At 30.9% G+C, this 19,938-nt stretch overlaps 1 protein-coding gene across 3 annotated transcripts in view; it reads left to right on the forward strand.

The window, feature by feature from the left end:
* Nucleotides 1-19,938, forward strand: part of LOC123694666 (collagen alpha-1(XV) chain-like) — a 142,583-nt gene that overhangs the window by 69,201 nt on the left and 53,444 nt on the right. For all 3 annotated transcript variants that reach the window (XM_045640160.1, XM_045640162.1, XM_045640161.1), the window contains exons 3-4: nucleotides 16,630-16,709; nucleotides 18,558-19,105. In XM_045640160.1, coding sequence (XP_045496116.1) covers nucleotides 16,630-16,709; nucleotides 18,558-19,105 — 628 coding nt within the window. The remainder of the gene's footprint in view (nucleotides 1-16,629; nucleotides 16,710-18,557; nucleotides 19,106-19,938) is intronic.

A 19,938-nucleotide genomic window follows, 5' to 3' on the forward strand; every position in this document is an offset into this window, starting at 1 on the left:
AGTGTCCACGTTTTGAAGATTTCAAGTCGGATTAATTATTTATTTTAAAAAGTACAAAATGGCCTAAGAAAAGTAACATTAAACAACAACAAAACTAGAATAAGGTGATCAATTTAATATTTTGATCTATAATATTTACTTTATTATTACTCTCTTTGTAAATATGTATGCAATAATAAACATTCAACAGATTTAATACCCATTAATCGCAAAGAGAACAGCTACAAAATGTCGCGCCACAATTTAAGTATAAAGACAGAATTTGGAGTGGCTATCGCATGACCGACTATATTAAGCTTTACAATTTAACCGATTTCCATACAAATTAAACTGAATACAGCTCTGAATACGTAAGCGCTGTCATTACGCACTGCATCCTCTCTGATTGAAATTTTAACTACTAACTCGACCGTAATCCGCTGTTCGCTAACAGAAATTAATTACTGATACATTGTTTCCGATATTATTTATTGGAGACTGGCATTATTGTATTATGTTTGAAGTTTGCCTTCAGAACATTGTATCAGTTTTGTTTGCGTTATGAGAGTTAGATCTTAAATGTTAGGACTAAGTCAAATTATTTAAATTGTATTTATTTGCAAGAATGTAGTTACAAATTAATCTCTCTCGTAGTCTCTTATGAAAGCTGAAGTAATATCTACTAAATTATATTGGTGAAATTTTAACTGGTAGATAGCTGTTGGTAACTGAAATTTTATAAAACGATAGACTATATAATAGAGAGACTAATAGAGACGATGTTTATGTAGGCTATTTTTTATGATGATCATTAATCTATACGTGAGTCTTCACTGTCTGACATTTTGATTTTTCATAATAGGACTACCAAGATTTTTATTAAACCTATAAAATATAATAAAGCCGCAATTTCAGAATTCAATTGAATTTGATCTCCAATTTTCATTTACGCATAGGCAATAACACTAAAATTTGCGCTTCATAAAAATAACTGGAATTAATAGAAGAATGGAGTTATAAATACAATTACGTTCTGTAAATAACATAATAATTATGAAACATAACTATATAACATTACAAACATAAATATAAATTTAATTAAAGTTCACTTCAAAAATACAGAGACAAAATAATAACGTAGCCGGGGCCGCAGTCAACGGATACAAAGATAATATTTTCCATCTATGTTAATGCCCGGTTCCTATATTTGAAAAACGATCCGTTTTAGTTACGAATAGTAGTATAATTATGCCCGGTTCCTATATTCAACGGATCGTCATAGTATCAAAGCTACTATCCGTTTTTCTAGAACTAACTACGAGTCGTTATTACCGTTCCACAATTTTATTTCTTGACGTGCTATCGACGGACATCCGTTGGTCATAAAAATACCGAGCCCTCTTCACTCACAGATGTGCGTTTCGTTATAAGCCAAATTGAAATTAAAATAACACAAAATTCAGGACAAAATAAGTTAAATATACAGCCGAATTATAAACTTTAAGAATAAAGTTTCTTATTAATAAAGAACTAATACTAAATAACTATATATTTGTAGACATCTGCGTGATAATTTTCCTTCTAAACAACCTAATGCGTTACACAGAAAGCAAAAACGGAACGTTTTTCTCGCGCACGCGTGCATTGCTTGTCAGTTGTCAAATTATTGTCATTCATTGTTGATTGATGATTCATTGTCAAGTTTTATAATTAAAGAATAACAATACAACGACCACTGTTTATATATTTATTAAAAATGGATATTACGCCGGTAAGTACGCCTTTATATTTCTTCTTTAAAATCGTCTGCCGCTTACTTTTTGCTTCGGACACTTTTAAAGTCAAACATATATTTCTGTTACAGAAATCGAAGAAGGCTATGAGTAAAGACGAGATTGCTCAATTATTATAACCAGTAAGGAGACTAATGCTTCTACGAATAAATTAAAGGATGAATGTTGGACTTCGTTGACCAACACATTTAATGCAAAAATTGGTCAAATACCTACCAGGAAAACTTTTTATTTTCAGCCAAAAAATTCAAACATAATAAGGATGATGGACAAATATTATGAAGAAATAATTGAAATACTGAACACACAATAATTGAAATACTGAACACACAATAACTAATTAATTTTTGTATATTATTAAGCAATATATCTAGACATACGGTAGAAAAAGAATTTGTTAGGTAGTGCTAAATGTAAATCTTATGTAAAAAATGTATTTAGTTCAGAGAGCCTATTACAGCGTTAAGGAATATAATATAGAAGATGATAATCGATGGAGGGTTGTCGTGTAAGAATCACAGGACAGTTCTTTGGCATATATTATGTAGTTACATATTACTATGTAAAATTAAACTGTAATAAAGAAATAAAACTTCTATTCCATTTTATTATGTACTTTTATTTATTTTTTATTATTTACAATACAATGTTTAAAAAATTGATTTCTACATTGCAAACATAGACATACATATAAATATACTAGTGGTCCGCCCCGGCTTCGCCCTTGAAATACTGAACACACAATAACTAATTAATTTTTGTATATTATTAAGCAATATATCTAGACACACGGTAGAAAAAGAATTTGTTAGTGCTAAATGTAAATCTTATGTAAAAAATGTATTTAGTTCAGAGAGCCTATTACAGCGTTAAGGAATATAATATAGAAGATGATAATCGATGGAGGGTTGTCGCGTAAGAATCACAGGACAGTTCTTTGGCATATATTATGTAGTTACATATTACTATGTAAAATTAAACATAGTTATAAAGAAATAAAACTTTTATTCCATTTTATTATGTACTTTTATTTATTTTTTATTATTTACAATACAATGTTTAAAAAATTGATTTCTACATTGCAAACATAGACACATATATATACTAGTGGTCCGCCCCGGCTTCGCCCTTGGTACATGTTTATGTTTTCTTTCCATAATAACCATCCTCGTACTTCAAGGAACATTATAAAAAAATAATTATCGAAATCGGTCCACCCGTTCACGCGTGATGCCGTGACCAAGGGAAATAGGTCTACCACTGATATCGATATTGTGCCTAAAGCATAGAACCTCAGCGTCAACAGTAATTGATGTTATGGAGATACCCCATGATTCCTGAAATGACAACATAAATTAGGTATGTAATAAGGTTAGACGTGTTTGGTATAATATTAATGCCTCCATTAAACTAACCTGGCTCCTTTTATTCGTACGTCTGGATAAATTTCAAGAAGTAATTGTTCAACAGATTCTTTATCAAGTCGAAATCTCAATTGAAATTCGTGAGAATCCAGGGACGCAAAAAAATCCACTCCTTCTCTATAATATATATTCTTTCACGCCCACTATCTTCTTCCGAAATTCGATATAATATTAAACACTTCTCTATCACTATCTGAACTCCACATTTCGATATTGAAGCGGAAACAATGAAATAGTAAGAATTTAACCGCCCGAAATCGACGGGTAAACAAAATGCTATACGAATAGTAACTTTGACAGCATAATGACATTAAAAATATTTATAGGAACGCGATAAACTGTCTTCTCCATACAATATGCTTACCGTTCGTTAATAGTAACCCTCCCATCCGTCAGTAGGAAGCCGTCGGTAAGTTGCTTGACGAGACGTTTTTTATAGGAACGATTTTCGCTTACGCTTGGTTAATTATACTACTATTCGTAACTAAAACGGATCGTTTTTCAAATATAGGAACCGGGCATTAACCAAGCGTAAGCGAAAATCGTTCCTATAAAAAACGTCTCGTCAAACAACTTACCGACGGCTTCCTACTGACGGATGGGAGGGTTACTATTAACGAACGGTAAGCATATTGTATGGAGAAGACAGTTTATCGCGTTCCTATAAATATTTTTAACGTCATTATGCTGTCAAAGTTACTATTCGTATAGCATTTTGTTTACCCGTCGATTTCGGGCGGTTAAATTCTTACTATTTCATTGTTTCCGCTTCAATATCGAAATGTGGAGTTCAGATAGTGATAGAGAAGTGTTTAATATTATATCGAATTTCGCAAGAAGATAGTGGGCGTGAAAGAGTATATATTATAGAGGAGGAGTGGATTTTTTTGTGACCCTGGATTCTCACGAATTTCAATTGAGATTTCGACTTGATAAAGAATCTGTTGAACAATTACTTCTTGAAATTTATCCAGACGTACGAATAAAAGGAGCCAGGTTAGTTTAATGGAGGCATTAATATTATACCAAACACGTCTAACCTTATTACATACCTAATTTATGTTGTCATTTCAGGAATCATGGGGTATCTCCATAACATCAATTACTGTTGACGCTGAGGTTCTATGCTTTAGGCACAATATCGATATCAGTAGCAGACCTATTTCCCTTGGTCACGGCATCACGCGTGAACGGGTGGACCGATTTCGATAATTATTTTTTTATAATGTTCCTTGAAGTACGAGGATGGTTATTATGGAAAGAAAACATAAACATGTACCAAGGGCGAAGCCGGGGCGGACCACTAGTATATATATATGTCTATGTTTGCAATGTAGAAATCAATTTTTTAAATTAACATTGTATTGTAAATAATAAAAAATAAATAAAAGTACATAATAAAATGGAATAAAAGTTTTATTTCTTTATAACTATGTTTAATTTTACATAGTAATATGTAACTACATAATATATGCCAAAGAACTGTCCTGTGATTCTTACGCGACAACCCTCCATCGATTATCATCTTCTATATTATATTCCTTAACGCTGTAATAGGCTCTCTGAACTAAATACATTTTTTACATAAGATTTACATTTAGCACTAACAAATTCTTTTTCTACCGTGTGTCTAGATATATTGCTTAATAATATACAAAAATTAATTAGTTATTGTGTGTTCAGTATTTCAAGGGCGAAGCCGGGGCGGACCACTAGTATATTTATATGTATGTCTATGTTTGCAATGTAGAAATCAATTTTTTAAACATTGTATTGTAAATAATAAAAAATAAATAAAAGTACATAATAAAATGGAATAGAAGTTTTATTTCTTTATTACAGTTTAATTTTACATAGTAATATGTAACTACATAATATATGCCAAAGAACTGTCCTGTGATTCTTACACGACAACCCTCCATCGATTATCATCTTCTATATTATATTCCTTAACGCTGTAATAGGCTCTCTGAACTAAATACATTTTTTACATAAGATTTACATTTAGCACTACCTAACAAATTCTTTTTCTACCGTATGTCTAGATATATTGCTTAATAATATACAAAAATTAATTAGTTATTGTGTGTTCAGTATTTCAATTATTACTTCATAATATTTGTCCATCATCCTTATTATGTTTGAATTTTTTGGCTGAAAATAAAAAGTTTTCCTGGTAGGTATTTGACCAATTTTTGCATTAAATGTGTTGGTCAACGAAGTCCAACATTCATCCTTTAATTTATTCGTAGAAGCATTAGTCTCCTTACTGGTTATAATAATTGAGCAATCTCGTCTTTACTCATAGCCTTCTTCGATTTCTGTAACAGAAATATATGTTTGACTTTAAAAGTGTCCGAAGCAAAAAGTAAGCGGCAGACGATTTTAAAGAAGAAATATAAAGGCGTACTTACCGGCGTAATATCCATTTTTAATAAATATATAAACAGTGGTCGTTGTATTGTTATTCTTTAATTATAAAACTTGACAATGAATCATCAATCAACAATGAATGACAATAATTTGACAACTGACAAGCAATGCACGCGTGCGCGAGAAAAACGTTCCGTTTTTGCTTTCTGTGTAACGCGTTAGGTTGTTTAGAAGGAAAATTATCACGCAGATGTCTACAAATATATAGTTCTTTAGTATTAGTTCTTTATTAATAAGAAACTTTATTCTTAAAGTTTATAATTCGGCTGTATATTTAACTTATTTTGTCCTGAATTATGTGTTATTTTAATTTCAATTTGGCTTATAACGAAACGCACATCTGTGAGTGAAGAGGGCTCGGTATTTTTATGACCAACGGATGTCCGTCGATAGCACGTCAAGAAATAAAATTGTGGAACGGTAATAACGACTCGTAGTTAGTTCTAGAAAAACGGATAGTAGCTTTGATACTATGACGATCCGTTGAATATAGGAACCGGGCATTAATCAGTTCAAACGCGTACTTTTGCCAATAGAATTTGCAAGGAAAATAAGAGTAAGTGAAACGTAGATTATAAAGAAAACACCGTGTTCAAATATCGACTCATTTTTTATGCATACAGGCCTTGCATACAAGTAAATGTTAAAAGAAAAAAAGGTATTTAGCTATTGTTCAACCTTATTGCCTTGTGTTGAGCGGCAGTTCACAAATAAATACCAAGTGTTTCGACATCGTATTGAATACTAATTATTTACCAAGGTATTCCTACTTTTAATGGTTGTTGTGTACTCAAAGAACTTTTATAAATGTTTATGTTATTCATGTTATATGTTAATTGTATGTACGGGTGGTCTTATAATAGAATCGTCGGAGTACAAAATAATAAATTGATTAATACAAAGTTTAAATTTACATTAATTTTACGTTTGCATCTTGTCTTCGGTTTAAAAGTCGCTCGCTATATAAAATATGTCTGCATGGTTAATTTAAGCACCCATGTTCTAAAATTTGTTTATTTATTTGATGAAGCTTAGGAAGTGAACAGTTAAGAATACTATTTAAGGTCGAATTATTAATTTTGAATGGGATTCAACTTACCTCTATATTTTTATTAGATTTAAAAGTATCTTCTCTATTACTTTCAATTAGGTTTTAAAATCTAATTTCAGTTCCTACAACTTCAAGAAACACCTACAAGTTGAAAGCTCACTCAAACACGTCGACACATATTTATTACCTCCACTAGTTCGCAAATGCTTTCGTACCAATAAGATTTGTATAGTTCGATAAATTGCACGTTGACACGCTGTATGGCACGTTCCAAAACGCTAATTGGCTCGCCCATTCAAGATTTTGAATTCAAATAATGTAAATGTAAGCTAATATTTTCATGAGTCATTACTTTCGTCAGAACTAATTATAATACGAGTTGTATGGCTTGACATAATTGCAATAAGTGACGTGGTTGTTGAAGCATATTCGTGATATTATTTCGAAATGTTTGCAATCCAATAAATGGAAGTAAATTTTTAGTATTTAATGCTTCTGATAGATAATGCTGCAAATATTTAAGCACTTTAGAAGGACAAACTCATTTAAATGAAATTAAAATTAAAATTATGATTGTCAAACCTTGGTTTAAGTAACAATAAGAGATGTTATTCTATTCTTAATTAATGAAATACCAAATGTTCTAAAGTGTATAAAGTTAGTTAAATAAGAAACTATCAGAATGTAGGATATCTGAATAATCTGACACTGATAAATAATAGAATATAGTTCTGTTACTTGAGCCTTTTATTAAAATCGGAGAAGTAACAAATTCGGTTCTATTATTTATGCTTGAAACTTTATTTAAGTAACTCTATCCTATTATCTTCTTTTCTGTGACTAAAATGATAACCTAAAAACGCTTGCTACCACGACATTTTATTTGAAACTTAATTGGACATTAATTAGTTAATTAATTCGATTTCCATTTACAAATCTTTGAACCTGCGTATACGTCAAAAATTAACCATTCGTAAATCGAGTGAATTTCACTGTTTCCGAACGGATAATCCATCGCTGTAACTAAAAGAGGATTCGGCAACCGCAAATTAAAATCCCTAAAATAGTTTTATAAATGAAAGTTAATTCGTTAAAGCGAGGGAAGTCAATCCAGCTAAATTATTAAGACTTAAGTAGGATCTAATCCTGTGAAGCTATAGAAGCTTGAATAAATCAACGCTGAACGAGCTTTAAAATCGCTCACGTGAAAATCTTCGGAAGACGCTATAAAACTTGATTTTACTTCGATGAACTTTATTTATGACTTGCTGATATCTGGACTGGATTTATTTGAATTTTTAATAGGGTTTACTTTTACAATTTTAATTTTAATTTCTGTTATCTATAATCAGTAATAGCCCACGCAAAAACAAGAAGTTGCTTTTTAAAAGCTGTTAAAGAAGTCGAAAATACAATATAGGTACCCGAAGATCAACTAAATTCTTGATAAAATTAATAAAAATATGTAAATAAATTAAAAATTTTGAACAATTACTTTAAAATAATTAACTATAAACATACTAAGAAATAAATGTTAAAAACAAGACTTAATGCGTCGCGTAATTACCACAATACAAAGAAAAACCCAACTATTGAAAGCCTATCTAGTCCATTGCATTACTTGAATGAGTAATAAAGAACAGTTTCCTTAATCACTAATTATCCCAGAGATAACAGGTCAGGCTATTAAATCACTGTTTATTAAGACTCGGCCCATCTGACGTAAAGCTGTAATAAAAACTAGATTGGAGCATCGACACATTGTTGTACCCAGATTTAGCCTCGAGGGACCATTGTCTTGAATTACGTATCAGGGATCCTTGGTCGGTTTAAAAACCCTTAAACTTGTTCGAAGTAATCAGAAATTACGTGCAGGTCAAAGAGGTTAATGGTCAGTGCTTTGTTCTGAAGAAAATTTAGTTTGAAGACAATGAAAGGTTTATAAACTTCATTATTTAAATTAATGAATTTGAAATATTTCGAGAAGAATTTATTAAATGTCACACTTATTTGAAGTAGAAATTAATAAATTTCAAAATAATAATTTTCATTGAACATTTTTCCTTTATTAAATAACTGAATATCTTTTGTACTTCCATCAGAAAACTCATTGATTGCATTGCATGCATAATGTTTCATATATTTTTACCTTATAATCAATGCTGAATTTTTGTACATTTTTCATGTCATAATATATTTATATGGAAACGGACTATTAATAATTAAATGGGTGTTCTTACGCATGATCTAACAAATTATAAGATTTGATTACTTTTTATGTGTTACGTGTATCGTGAATTTATGCTTTTTATAAACTTTCAACGATACCCACAGTGTATTTTTATCAAGCCATTTACAACACAGTGCCAAGAATAGATGCAACATTAAGCAAGAAACCTACTTAATAATTGCAATGTAATAATGCGCTTATTAAATTAAATGCCTATTTGTATACCCAAAATAAAAGAATAATAACACAATCCCCTTTAAAGTGCAAAAAACAATTTATCTGTGTGTAAAGAACCCGCTAAATATTATCGGTTCGGACTTAGCCGTTCCTTTATTTTGCGTGAATGTCTTAAGGGGATCTTGTCTGTAACACGACTCCCTCGAGCGAGATGTTATTTTTGTGGGTCTGCCGGGAAATTCATCGGTCTTCATAATTTATGGAAATGCCGACAGACACTTCAGAAATATTATGGGAAAAGTTCATATTATATTACGATCGCTTTCTTTATAGATAACTAGCGGTCCGCCCCGGCTTCGCCCGTGGTACATATTAACGTTTTCTCTACATAAGAACCATCCTCGTACTTCAAGGAATATAATAAAAAAAGAATTATCGAAATCGGTTCAGCCGTTCTCGAGTTATGGAATTACAACGAAAAGTGGCATTGATTTTTATATATATAGATACTGTATTAAAAACAAATTGAAATGTACCAGAATATAGATTTTTTTTGTTATGAATACAAATCAGAAAGAATTACTTGCATGACAGTTGTATTAAGCACAATGAACGTTTTAAAAATATTTAATACTCTCTTTAAAATTACATACATTTCTCACATTTAAAGTTTAAACCTTGATAATATCTTAATTGTGTCTACATTAAGACACAATGAAGATAGAGATTTGTAGACTCTACAAATCATGGCGTATTATCCAAATCCAAAGCTTTGGTCAAAAGCTGGATATACTATCGGGCACTTGACAATTGATAAACATACATGCACATGGAATGTGTACCAAAAACAGCAAAAAAACTATAGAATACGATCCGTCAATTTTTAAAACAATATTGTGAAGTAATAATCGAACTCATGGCATAAACAGTAGCGTTCTACCACAGCTCCAATGAATCTCAAATCATTAAAATTTAATGGCTTATAAAACTACCTCTAAGCCCATATCTATACTAATATTATAAAGCTGAAAAGTTTGTTTGTTTGAACGCGCTGATCTCAGGAACAACTACTGGTCCGATTTAAAGCTATAGGCTATATACAAGTATCATTACGGTAAGACCAACAGAAGCTGAGCAATGCGGGTAAAACCGCAGGTCATAGCTAGCTATACAATTAACACCACATAAATAATCGACTATCCAAAAATACATACTTCACACATAATTTAAAGTTATTCGATGAAATAAATGTTAATTTAAATGCAGCAGCATTTATTGCGTAGGTGTGGGATAGTCAGTCAATTATACTGACATCGATACTTGGTATTTGAATCTAAACATTATCTGCTAAAGATAAATCCCTTTGAATAATGGTACGTATAATTACCTCGCTAATACTATTATATACCTATATTATAAGCTGTGAAATAATGAATGTGAGCAGTGTGGAATGAATTAACGAAATGAACAATAATTCTTTAATATGGACCGGGTACCTTCCTTCTGGTGGTACTCGTCTGGAGAGAGATTACGGATATTACGGAGAGAGATATTATTTTTTGATATTATGTCACTTGATGAAAAAAAATATGGCTCATTATTGAGTTTTTTTTTATTGAAAAAATTTATAATTGATATTAGCTTTAAATATAGGTACATAAAGGAGAGACTGACTCTAATAAACTTTAAACTTTGGAATTATTAATTTACTGATATCTATGTCTAGGTACCTATATTAGGTCATTGAGTTATAAATCTTAAAATGGTATTAAAATTTAATATAATATCAATCAAACAGTTTTTAGTTACAACATTATTATAAAAGTTGTATAATTAAATTAACAATTACATTTACCTCTATAATAGTTTAAATTCAACTCTCATTCAAGAACAATGACATTCGTTGTATAAGGGCCGTGTCAAACACACCGTCTGTCAGAGGTCAATAGAATTAAGGTCGAGACATACCGTTACAACGCTAATATCATAAATAATTTCATACAAAGGTATCGAAAAATTGAACTCTCACCTAACATTAATTTGTATTGAGTATGAAATATTGAGCTCGTAAATTATGAATTATGTAAGTAAGATGTACGGTTCAAATCTTTGTTTATGTTTTTGATGTTATTTATTATTATAGAAGACAGTGTTGCTTAGGTTACACTTACATGTGTAAGCTTTTACCACGTGGGGTAGTGAACTTGAACAAATAATACAGAAGAAATGTAAAAATAACTAGAATATAGTGGTAAAGTAAACAATTTATATTTAATAACAATGAAATAAACACTTCTTTCATTTAGATTAATCAGTGATAAGATCAAAATTCGTGCTAATAACGTATAGGTAAATTAATCATGATTGTGTTATTTTTTATATAGGTATAGTTCATTTAAATAATCTTATAGATACCTTCTAAGTAAAAGCTCTCTCTTTTAAATCGTTTTAACCTAGAACTCTTAAAAGGACATAATAATGGTAAATGTTTAAAATATATTATGACGATTCAAAAATGCTTCTAGAAGAAGCCTAATTGAATAAATTAATGTTTGAATTTGAGTTTGAATAAATACAAAGAGACAAAACAAACACATTAAAAATACACTAAAAATATAATTCTCTATTTGGAATCATGTTAAACAGGCGCCAAATGCTAACTAAACGCACTAAATGAACATTAAAACTAGTGCGCCTATAAATTAATTATCGCGGCAATTATTCTGCGTCTTGTTTACAGTCTTAACTCGTTAAGTGATTACGAATCCGCAACATGATAGGTCAATAGCATTGGATTCTTGGCGATTAAGCATGTTAACTAGTGTTAAATACGAAGACGACATCATCATTCATATTTAAGTATTTTTAACCGTTTAAGACTCAAAGCTCTTTATTATATGCAAATTGCTTCATTGAACATAATCAGGCCAATGAATCAGACTTCATTAGTCAGCGTATACGCAAATCTTTATGCAAGTAGCGAATAAACCTACACCCACCATCTTAAAACTAATAACTCTCTTTAGTTTAGGAACTAATGAGTTTGTAGGCACTATCTAACGTTATGTTACATTACGTTAATAATATAAATAAAGCCCTAATTAAGAGAGCAGCAAATCTTCAAATCAACAATTTATCTTAAAACATAGTTGGATTATAATTGGACACTAAAATAAATAAAAAACGACGTGTGTCACTCGGGGACTGCCGCGGTAAAGCTATTGCATGCTATGCCTTCAAGCCACACCTCCGCCCGTCGGAGTGGGGAGCGTGAGGTTTTTTCGTTACGGAATTTCTCGATTCGGTCCCCGCGCTCAAGGCCCGCGATAGAAGCTATGCAATAGCTTAATAAAAACATCCCGGAAGATTTATATTTTCACAATCTGAGGTAAAAACGTCGCTCTATTTAAACGCTAATTGATAACTGCCGGCTTAATATTTTAAACAAACCGAAAACATCAAAGCTTTGTCTATTCTGGATTCGTCATGTGCACGTGACAGACTGAAATACCAAATATTTGCCAGACCGGCAACGTTAACAGCTGACAGGTGCAGTGCGTTAGAAATATGCCGGTTCAAAAAAGTTCTATATTCTAGAGGTTTGTCGTCCTTTGATTATATACGTCAACGTATATCGAAACGGGGTAGTGACTTGTTTGGAAGAGATACACATATTCTGCTACATTTTAAAGGTACTGTTTGTGCATCGTGATTACTGATATAATATGAGTAATAGCTATCTAAGAACAAGGAGCAATAGATAATAATTGACAGTGATAAAAAAGCTAAAAACATGTCCATCATGCGAATACACAATTAATATGATGAAGGGACTGGATCTTCGGTTAATTAGAGAGTCATTCTAACAATTAAAATTGATGATATAACTTGATTTTTCATCACAGGACCATCATTGTCCTGTGATGAAAAATTTAATATGTTACACATTATGTGTGAAAACATATTAAATTTCCTTACAAAATCGAGGAAATGCCTCAATTTAATAATTAAACGCATATTATATTTAATAGAATACTACGTTAATTTCTCCATACCATAATGAACGTTTAGATCACGCTTCGACCTGTATTTGAACCCGTGACCCCACATTTGGTAACAAGTCAAACTGTGAAATTATAGCTCGTAGCTAAAGTTTGAGTAACATTAATTGTATAATAGATACTTGATTTGATACGCTTATTAAATGTTAAATTTGACTTTCTTCTGTTGTAATGAGATACATTGTTAGATATTTGATAAGTGTTTATAAAAGGTTGTAGAGCTTGCTTTCTTATAACAAAAATACTTAAGATGGAATATTTTAAAAAAATATTTATTTTCTTCATAAAAAAATATTTTTACATTAAAATATGGTGATATTTTTGTAACAGTGGTGTTAAACATAAGATGCAATTAAAATAATATAATTGTCTAAATATTTAATGTTTACAAAAATGTACGTTAAAAAATAAGTTCAAAGTAGGTTTTTTATTAGCTGTGTTTAAATGCTCTGAATATCTCTTATGATATTAACCTTTACGTTTATTCCCCGATCTTTACTTTTAAAGCAATAAGGAGAAATGGCTGAAGCAATGACATTATTATTGGAAAAGCACTATTACTTAACAACAAGCCAATATTCATTATGCCGTTGTGCGCGATAAGCCAATTAACATACGAAAATAGTCGCACATTATCACGTGATCATAGTAATTTCGATGCCAGAACTTCCCTTACGTTTAAGCAATAATATTGATACTGTATGAAATTTTGTTGTACACATAACCCTACTTTTGCAATAACGCTACTTTGGCATGTATGCAGTATGAGTATGAAGTCAAGACTTTTTTGCAATATTTATAGTTTCCCAACCTCTGTTCAGCTCAACTGCTAATTACGATGCCAAACAACTTTTAAGAATGCAAAAATAATAAGACAAAATTATTTATAAGGCTTCTTAGGCACATAATACAGAAACATGGCAAGATAGCTACAAAAAAAAACACCTACAATATCGAAAACTCTTCAAACAATGTCGTTTTTCAATCCATTAAGTTTATAATCTAAACTCACAAAGTGGGTAATGTAATCAATTACAAGTATATAAATGAAAAAGCGACCGCTGTCGACCCTCACCACTGTTTGATTGATTGGCACTCATGACTTCTGTTTCCTCACGATAATTAATACGGAGTGCAAAACCGAACTCAGTTTAATTAATTGCAAAAAACGGAACAATGATTGGTTTCGTTTAACTCTGTTATGCTGAAGTGTTGGGATAAAATGGGTATTGTGAGTTGATTGTTTGATGTTAAAATATATATTTATTTATCAGTTTTATTGATTTTATATTTAAATAAAAATAATATATAAACTCAAACTCAAAACTCAAACATTTATTTATTCAATTAGACTTCTTATAGAAGCACTTTTGAAACGTCATTACATATTTTCAACATTTACCACCGATTCGGAAAGCAGTATCTACGGAGAAGAACTGGCAAGAAACTCCATAGTTGCTATAGGCCTTTACCCTCATAGGAGGTCCCAGCAGTGGGTACATATCTGATGAAATTAATGACGGTAATTCAAGTATTAATCGTAACTATATCTAACAAACAAGAAACAATTATACAGTATGATACCTACAGTTAATATTATCAAAAACATATCTATCTCCCTCTCTTATTAAATAACTTCGATCAGAAAACACACTCAACGTACTAAACAGTTCAGTACACTGCTAAAACTTAATTGTAGCATAGTCAATTGATTTGCGTTTTTAACGTACGACCAGAAGATTAAAACACGTACTAATAACTAACTAATAGTAATATAATAATTAGTATTGATAAAGAGGTCAACATAAATTGGTCGCTTAATATCTACATTTTTAAGTGTGACACAGCTTATTAGTTCAAACTCATTAACATTTACCTCTAAGATTTACCTAATATAAATACAATACAAACTGTCATTTCACAGTGTATTACAGTCAGTATAAATAAAGCCTTGCAAATGCCTACAATTATAGTATTGCTTAATTCTCCGACATAAAGCTAAGGTACAACCTTTGATTAGGCCTCGGGTATAATTCAAATTAATAATCTTGTGAATTGTCAATTCATTACGGCAAACAAGCCAGTGTAGTAATAGGAAAATATGTTATTAATATTAACCATAAGATATTTGAATAATCCATAATTAATATTATAAATGCGAAAGTAACTCTGTCTGTCTGTCTGTTACTCAATCACGCCTAAACTACTGAACCAATTTTCATGAAATTTGGTATGGAGATATTTTGATACCCGAGAAAGGACATAGGCTACTTTTTATCCCGGGAAAATGACGCAATCCCAGAAATCCTACGGGAACGGGAACTATGCGGGTTTTTCTTTTCTGCGCGGGCGAAGCCGCGGGCGGAAACCTAGTATTTAATATAAGTAATAAATAGGAGGCAATCCATTCCATTTACTGTTTTTTACTTGTAACCTCTTACAAAGATTAGTGCAATGTTTAGTACGTATATTTTTTTCCAATTTACAAAAAGTTGTTATCACTTTCGCTCGTTACTTTAAAACGATAAACTGTACATACATAATGAAGTAAAACTATTTAGGTTTCGGAGTAAGGCGATGATTTTGGTATCTTTGAATCTTGCCAAAGAAGTTTCACTTCTGACACGTGTGCTCGGCACACACGCTCTTTTTTATACTTATTTAAAATATGTCCTACTTTTTATGGTTCAGAAGCTTCTTAACCATCCATATAATTACAATTTAATATAAGAATAACACAACCATTAATTACTGTAATCGTTGTAAACAGTCAATGAATAAAATCATTGTTTATTTATTATTCTATCCACAATAAGGATTCACAATTCAATTGTAAATATCCTAATTTGTATGTAAAGTAAGCTTAATTTAAATCGAAGCTCAATAATATTATTAAGGGCTACAGAATTGTGAATTCGTCAATTAAACACTGGTCCAACCGCCATTGGACTTGCAAATAGTCAATTTTTCTCTTAACACCCCATAAATAAGGCTGAATATTTTGATTGTTTATTCTCGTTTTCAATGATGTAGTTAAGTAAATAAATTCTTTTTTGACTTATTTGAAACTTCGGTGAAAGAGTGAAATTGTGTTCGTTAAAACTTAAAATAAAATAATTATTAAAGCATTAATATATTATAAGCAATAGCTACGATTTTAATGAAATACCATACCTACCTGAAGAAAACATGTAGAAACAAATGACTGAACATTTCATTAATATTCAAAAGTATATAATTCAAAAGCATACATACAATAACTTTAATAAGTTATTAAATGACCTTTAAATTTAGCCGATTAATGTTCTGATAATAGATAATTAAAATTCTAATAATTTTATTTATGTAGTAACCATCAAAAAAATTGTATACCAACCATACCTGGGTGGCAAACAAACAAAAGGTTTATACTCTTTTTATACTATTATCAGAATTTTTATGAGAATTAATTTTTTTATTATAATTTCATGTTTCTTTTCAGATGGTTGTGGCTGACTCTGCTTATTCACGTGACGATTTGCTCAGCAAATGATGGCATTTTTGGATCTAAATTCCCGAACGGTAAGAAATAAAACTATAACTCCATAAGTAACAATACATAATATTTATAGCGCTTACTCCTGTTTTTCATACTACGTAGAGATTGTTATGGAATAAAATTTACTCAATTAGATAAATATTTATAAAGATTAATATAATTTAATTTATTCGTAACTAATTTAGTTTCTTTTCTAAGCAATAAATATAAAAAATAATAATTTACTTACATAATAATAAATTAAAACGCGTTAGAAAACACAGAAATGCTAGGACTAAATTATTTAAAGATCATTTTATTTGATACAGCTTCCGTAGGCAATAACTCTTATTATACGAGCATTTTTATGGCCAGTACGGTTTAAATCTTAACGTTGATTACTTTTTAACGTTAAATAGTGATGTGTAAATCAATGGTAAAGTTGGTTGTATTTAATTAAGCTTTTCTATCATTTGGCTATGTCTAATAAATGTGACCACTAGCGCCATCTGTTTTTTGCGTGTGACACTTGTATTCACAAATTAAGTCCAATTTTATTTTGTAATACAATTTGGTTTGAATTAAATTTAATAATTCTTGATATGTAAACCTATAGGTAAAAATATCGTGAAAGCTTCAAAAGCTTTTACAAAATAATATAATTTCACATCTCTGATCAACAAAAACACCAAACCTTATCAATTAAAATGCTATCCATAGTTTTAAAACCATATAATATATATTGAGATATACATATGGAGACGACACCGCCTACATCACTTATGTTCCGCTCAACATACGCCATATGGCGTAACTGCACGCTCATTTTTTATTTGTTTTAAAGTGAAACGCATCAAATATGCCTTCGTGTGTGTTACGATATTGCACAAATAATACGGAAAAGTGCAAAGGAATAACTTTCATCGGTAAGTACCTAACTAGATAATAATTTTTAAAACTTAGTTAGAGCAAAAAAATGGCGCACAGATTTTGTTCGTGGTGTCTCCTCCATACGTAGTACTATTATCTCAATGATAATTAATTACATGAATCATGTTAATACGTACGTAAACATAATAATATCATAATGTCCATGCCCGCATATCGCATGAAACGTATCCTGCAATCTACCATCACTGCATCGCACACTATGCAAGTACAAAGCAGGTCGTTAATTATCTCTAGGTACGTTTGTATAGAGAGCTTCTCGAATCTTCGCTTTAGGAGATAGAATTGAGGCCTAAAATAATCAATAAGGGCTGTTTATTCCCTATACAACTGTATAAATCGGATAAAATTATTTCAATTTATTGATAGAGCATGTAAGAGGTTAGTTATTAAATTCATTTTAATTATAAAATTACGCCAGCTTTGTTAAATTTGTTTCATTACAACTTTTAGGAACAATAAAGAATTTAATATCTATTCCCAATATTGATGTGCCTACATAATATTAAAATTTAAAGCAAATTAAACTAATGGTTAATTATGATGTGAATAATTTATATTATTAATTATAACTCAACAATAACATATTGCATAATATGAGTATTAATAGTTACTCATTCCGCACGAATGCTTCGTGTATAATTTATTTTTAAATTTAAAATTAATTAACCTGCAACCTGTTCTTTTCATATTATAAATGCCTTTAATTTATGAGTAGGTACTGTCGAGCATAATCTTTATTGACAATGAAACTTATTATGCTCAAAAGAAATTGGATTTATTTCTTTCTAATGGTAAAAGTGTGGGCTATAATGAATAAATAATAAACAAACTTTAAAACTAATCTCATCAAACAGCGTCGAGCGATTCAACCGAAAAAATAAACTGAACACGCGTCAGAGCGCCAATAAAACAAACATAAATTTATCGCTTTCGTTTTTCAGATATCCCCGAGTACGACTTGCTGCACGCTATCGGAGTTCCATTTAGCAATCCGAAGACCCAGTACTTCGATGAGGGCCTCGATGGTTTTCCGGCTTACGGGCTAAAGCCGGGATCCGATATTAAATCTCCGTATCGCCTCTTTATGCCGGAGAAACTTTACGCTGAATTCTCAATAACTGCAACTGTACGACCGGCGAATAAAGATGGCGGGTTCCTCTTTTCAGTAGTCAACCCTTTGGAAACAGTGGTTCAATTAGGTGTCCAGCTGATCCCCAGCGGGCCCGGTTTGACCAATATATCTCTCTTGTACACAGATGCGAATATTTACGCTCTATCGCAGACAATTGCGTCATTCGTTGTTCCATCATTTTCTAAGAAATGGACGCGGTTTGCGTTAAGGGTTACTAATGATAATATCACACTGTTTCTGAATTGCGTAGAATTTGACAGTGTGTCTGTAAAGAGGAACCCGCCTGAATTGGTATTCGATTCGGCATCGACGCTGTATGTCGGGCAAGCTGGGCCGATCATAAGAGGCGCATTTCATGTAAGTATTTTATCTAATGTTCAAAATTATTAAAATATGATGTACTTATAAAATTTATGATGAATTAATATAATTTGATTTTAACTTCTTATATTACATTAAAATATTTCTCGGCTGACAAGTTATCAACCCGCAATGCACATCGTTAATATTGTTATCAGATACGTTCAGAAGTTTGGTTCAAAATTTGTTCAAAATCAATATACCTCTTATATCGGATTTCCTCAAGTCTATGTAGTTAGCAATGTTAGGTAACAATCAGTATCGATCCATCGTCCATTACTAGTTGGAAACTTTTCTATTAAGTTGCAAGTTACAGACTTAGAAGGTATCGGTTCCGTCCAACTACTTTATGTAATTACGTGTTAACTAACTACGAGTGATTACAATTTCTTATTTGTATTTTTCCTGTTGGGAGATCATTTGTTTTAGTTTGTTTTTCTTATATCTCGTATTTGCTTGTTATGCAACAGATGGTTTTGAAGATGGAGATTGAAGACCGATAGATATCTAAAAAAAGTTAATAGTATACCTACTACTGTTTTAAACTTCCTACTGTGTCAAACGATTACCTATACATATAAAATGTTTATTTACATATAGAATACTTTAAGTATTCTAGAAAAATAAATATCAAAAATAAAGAGATAAATAGTTTTAATCTTGTATTCAAATTTAATCTATAATCTCAACCCACAACATTAGTAATACGGAACAATTTACCCCATTCCCAAATACGAACACCATCAATCACTATTGCAGACCCAAACATTCCTTTATTTCGCGTTACGTCGCAAGATTGTAAGGGATGCCTTTATCACATGCTTTAGTAG

Source organism: Colias croceus, chromosome 9, assembly GCF_905220415.1.
Source record: "Colias croceus chromosome 9, ilColCroc2.1".
NCBI classification, from domain to species: domain Eukaryota; kingdom Metazoa; phylum Arthropoda; class Insecta; order Lepidoptera; family Pieridae; genus Colias; species Colias croceus.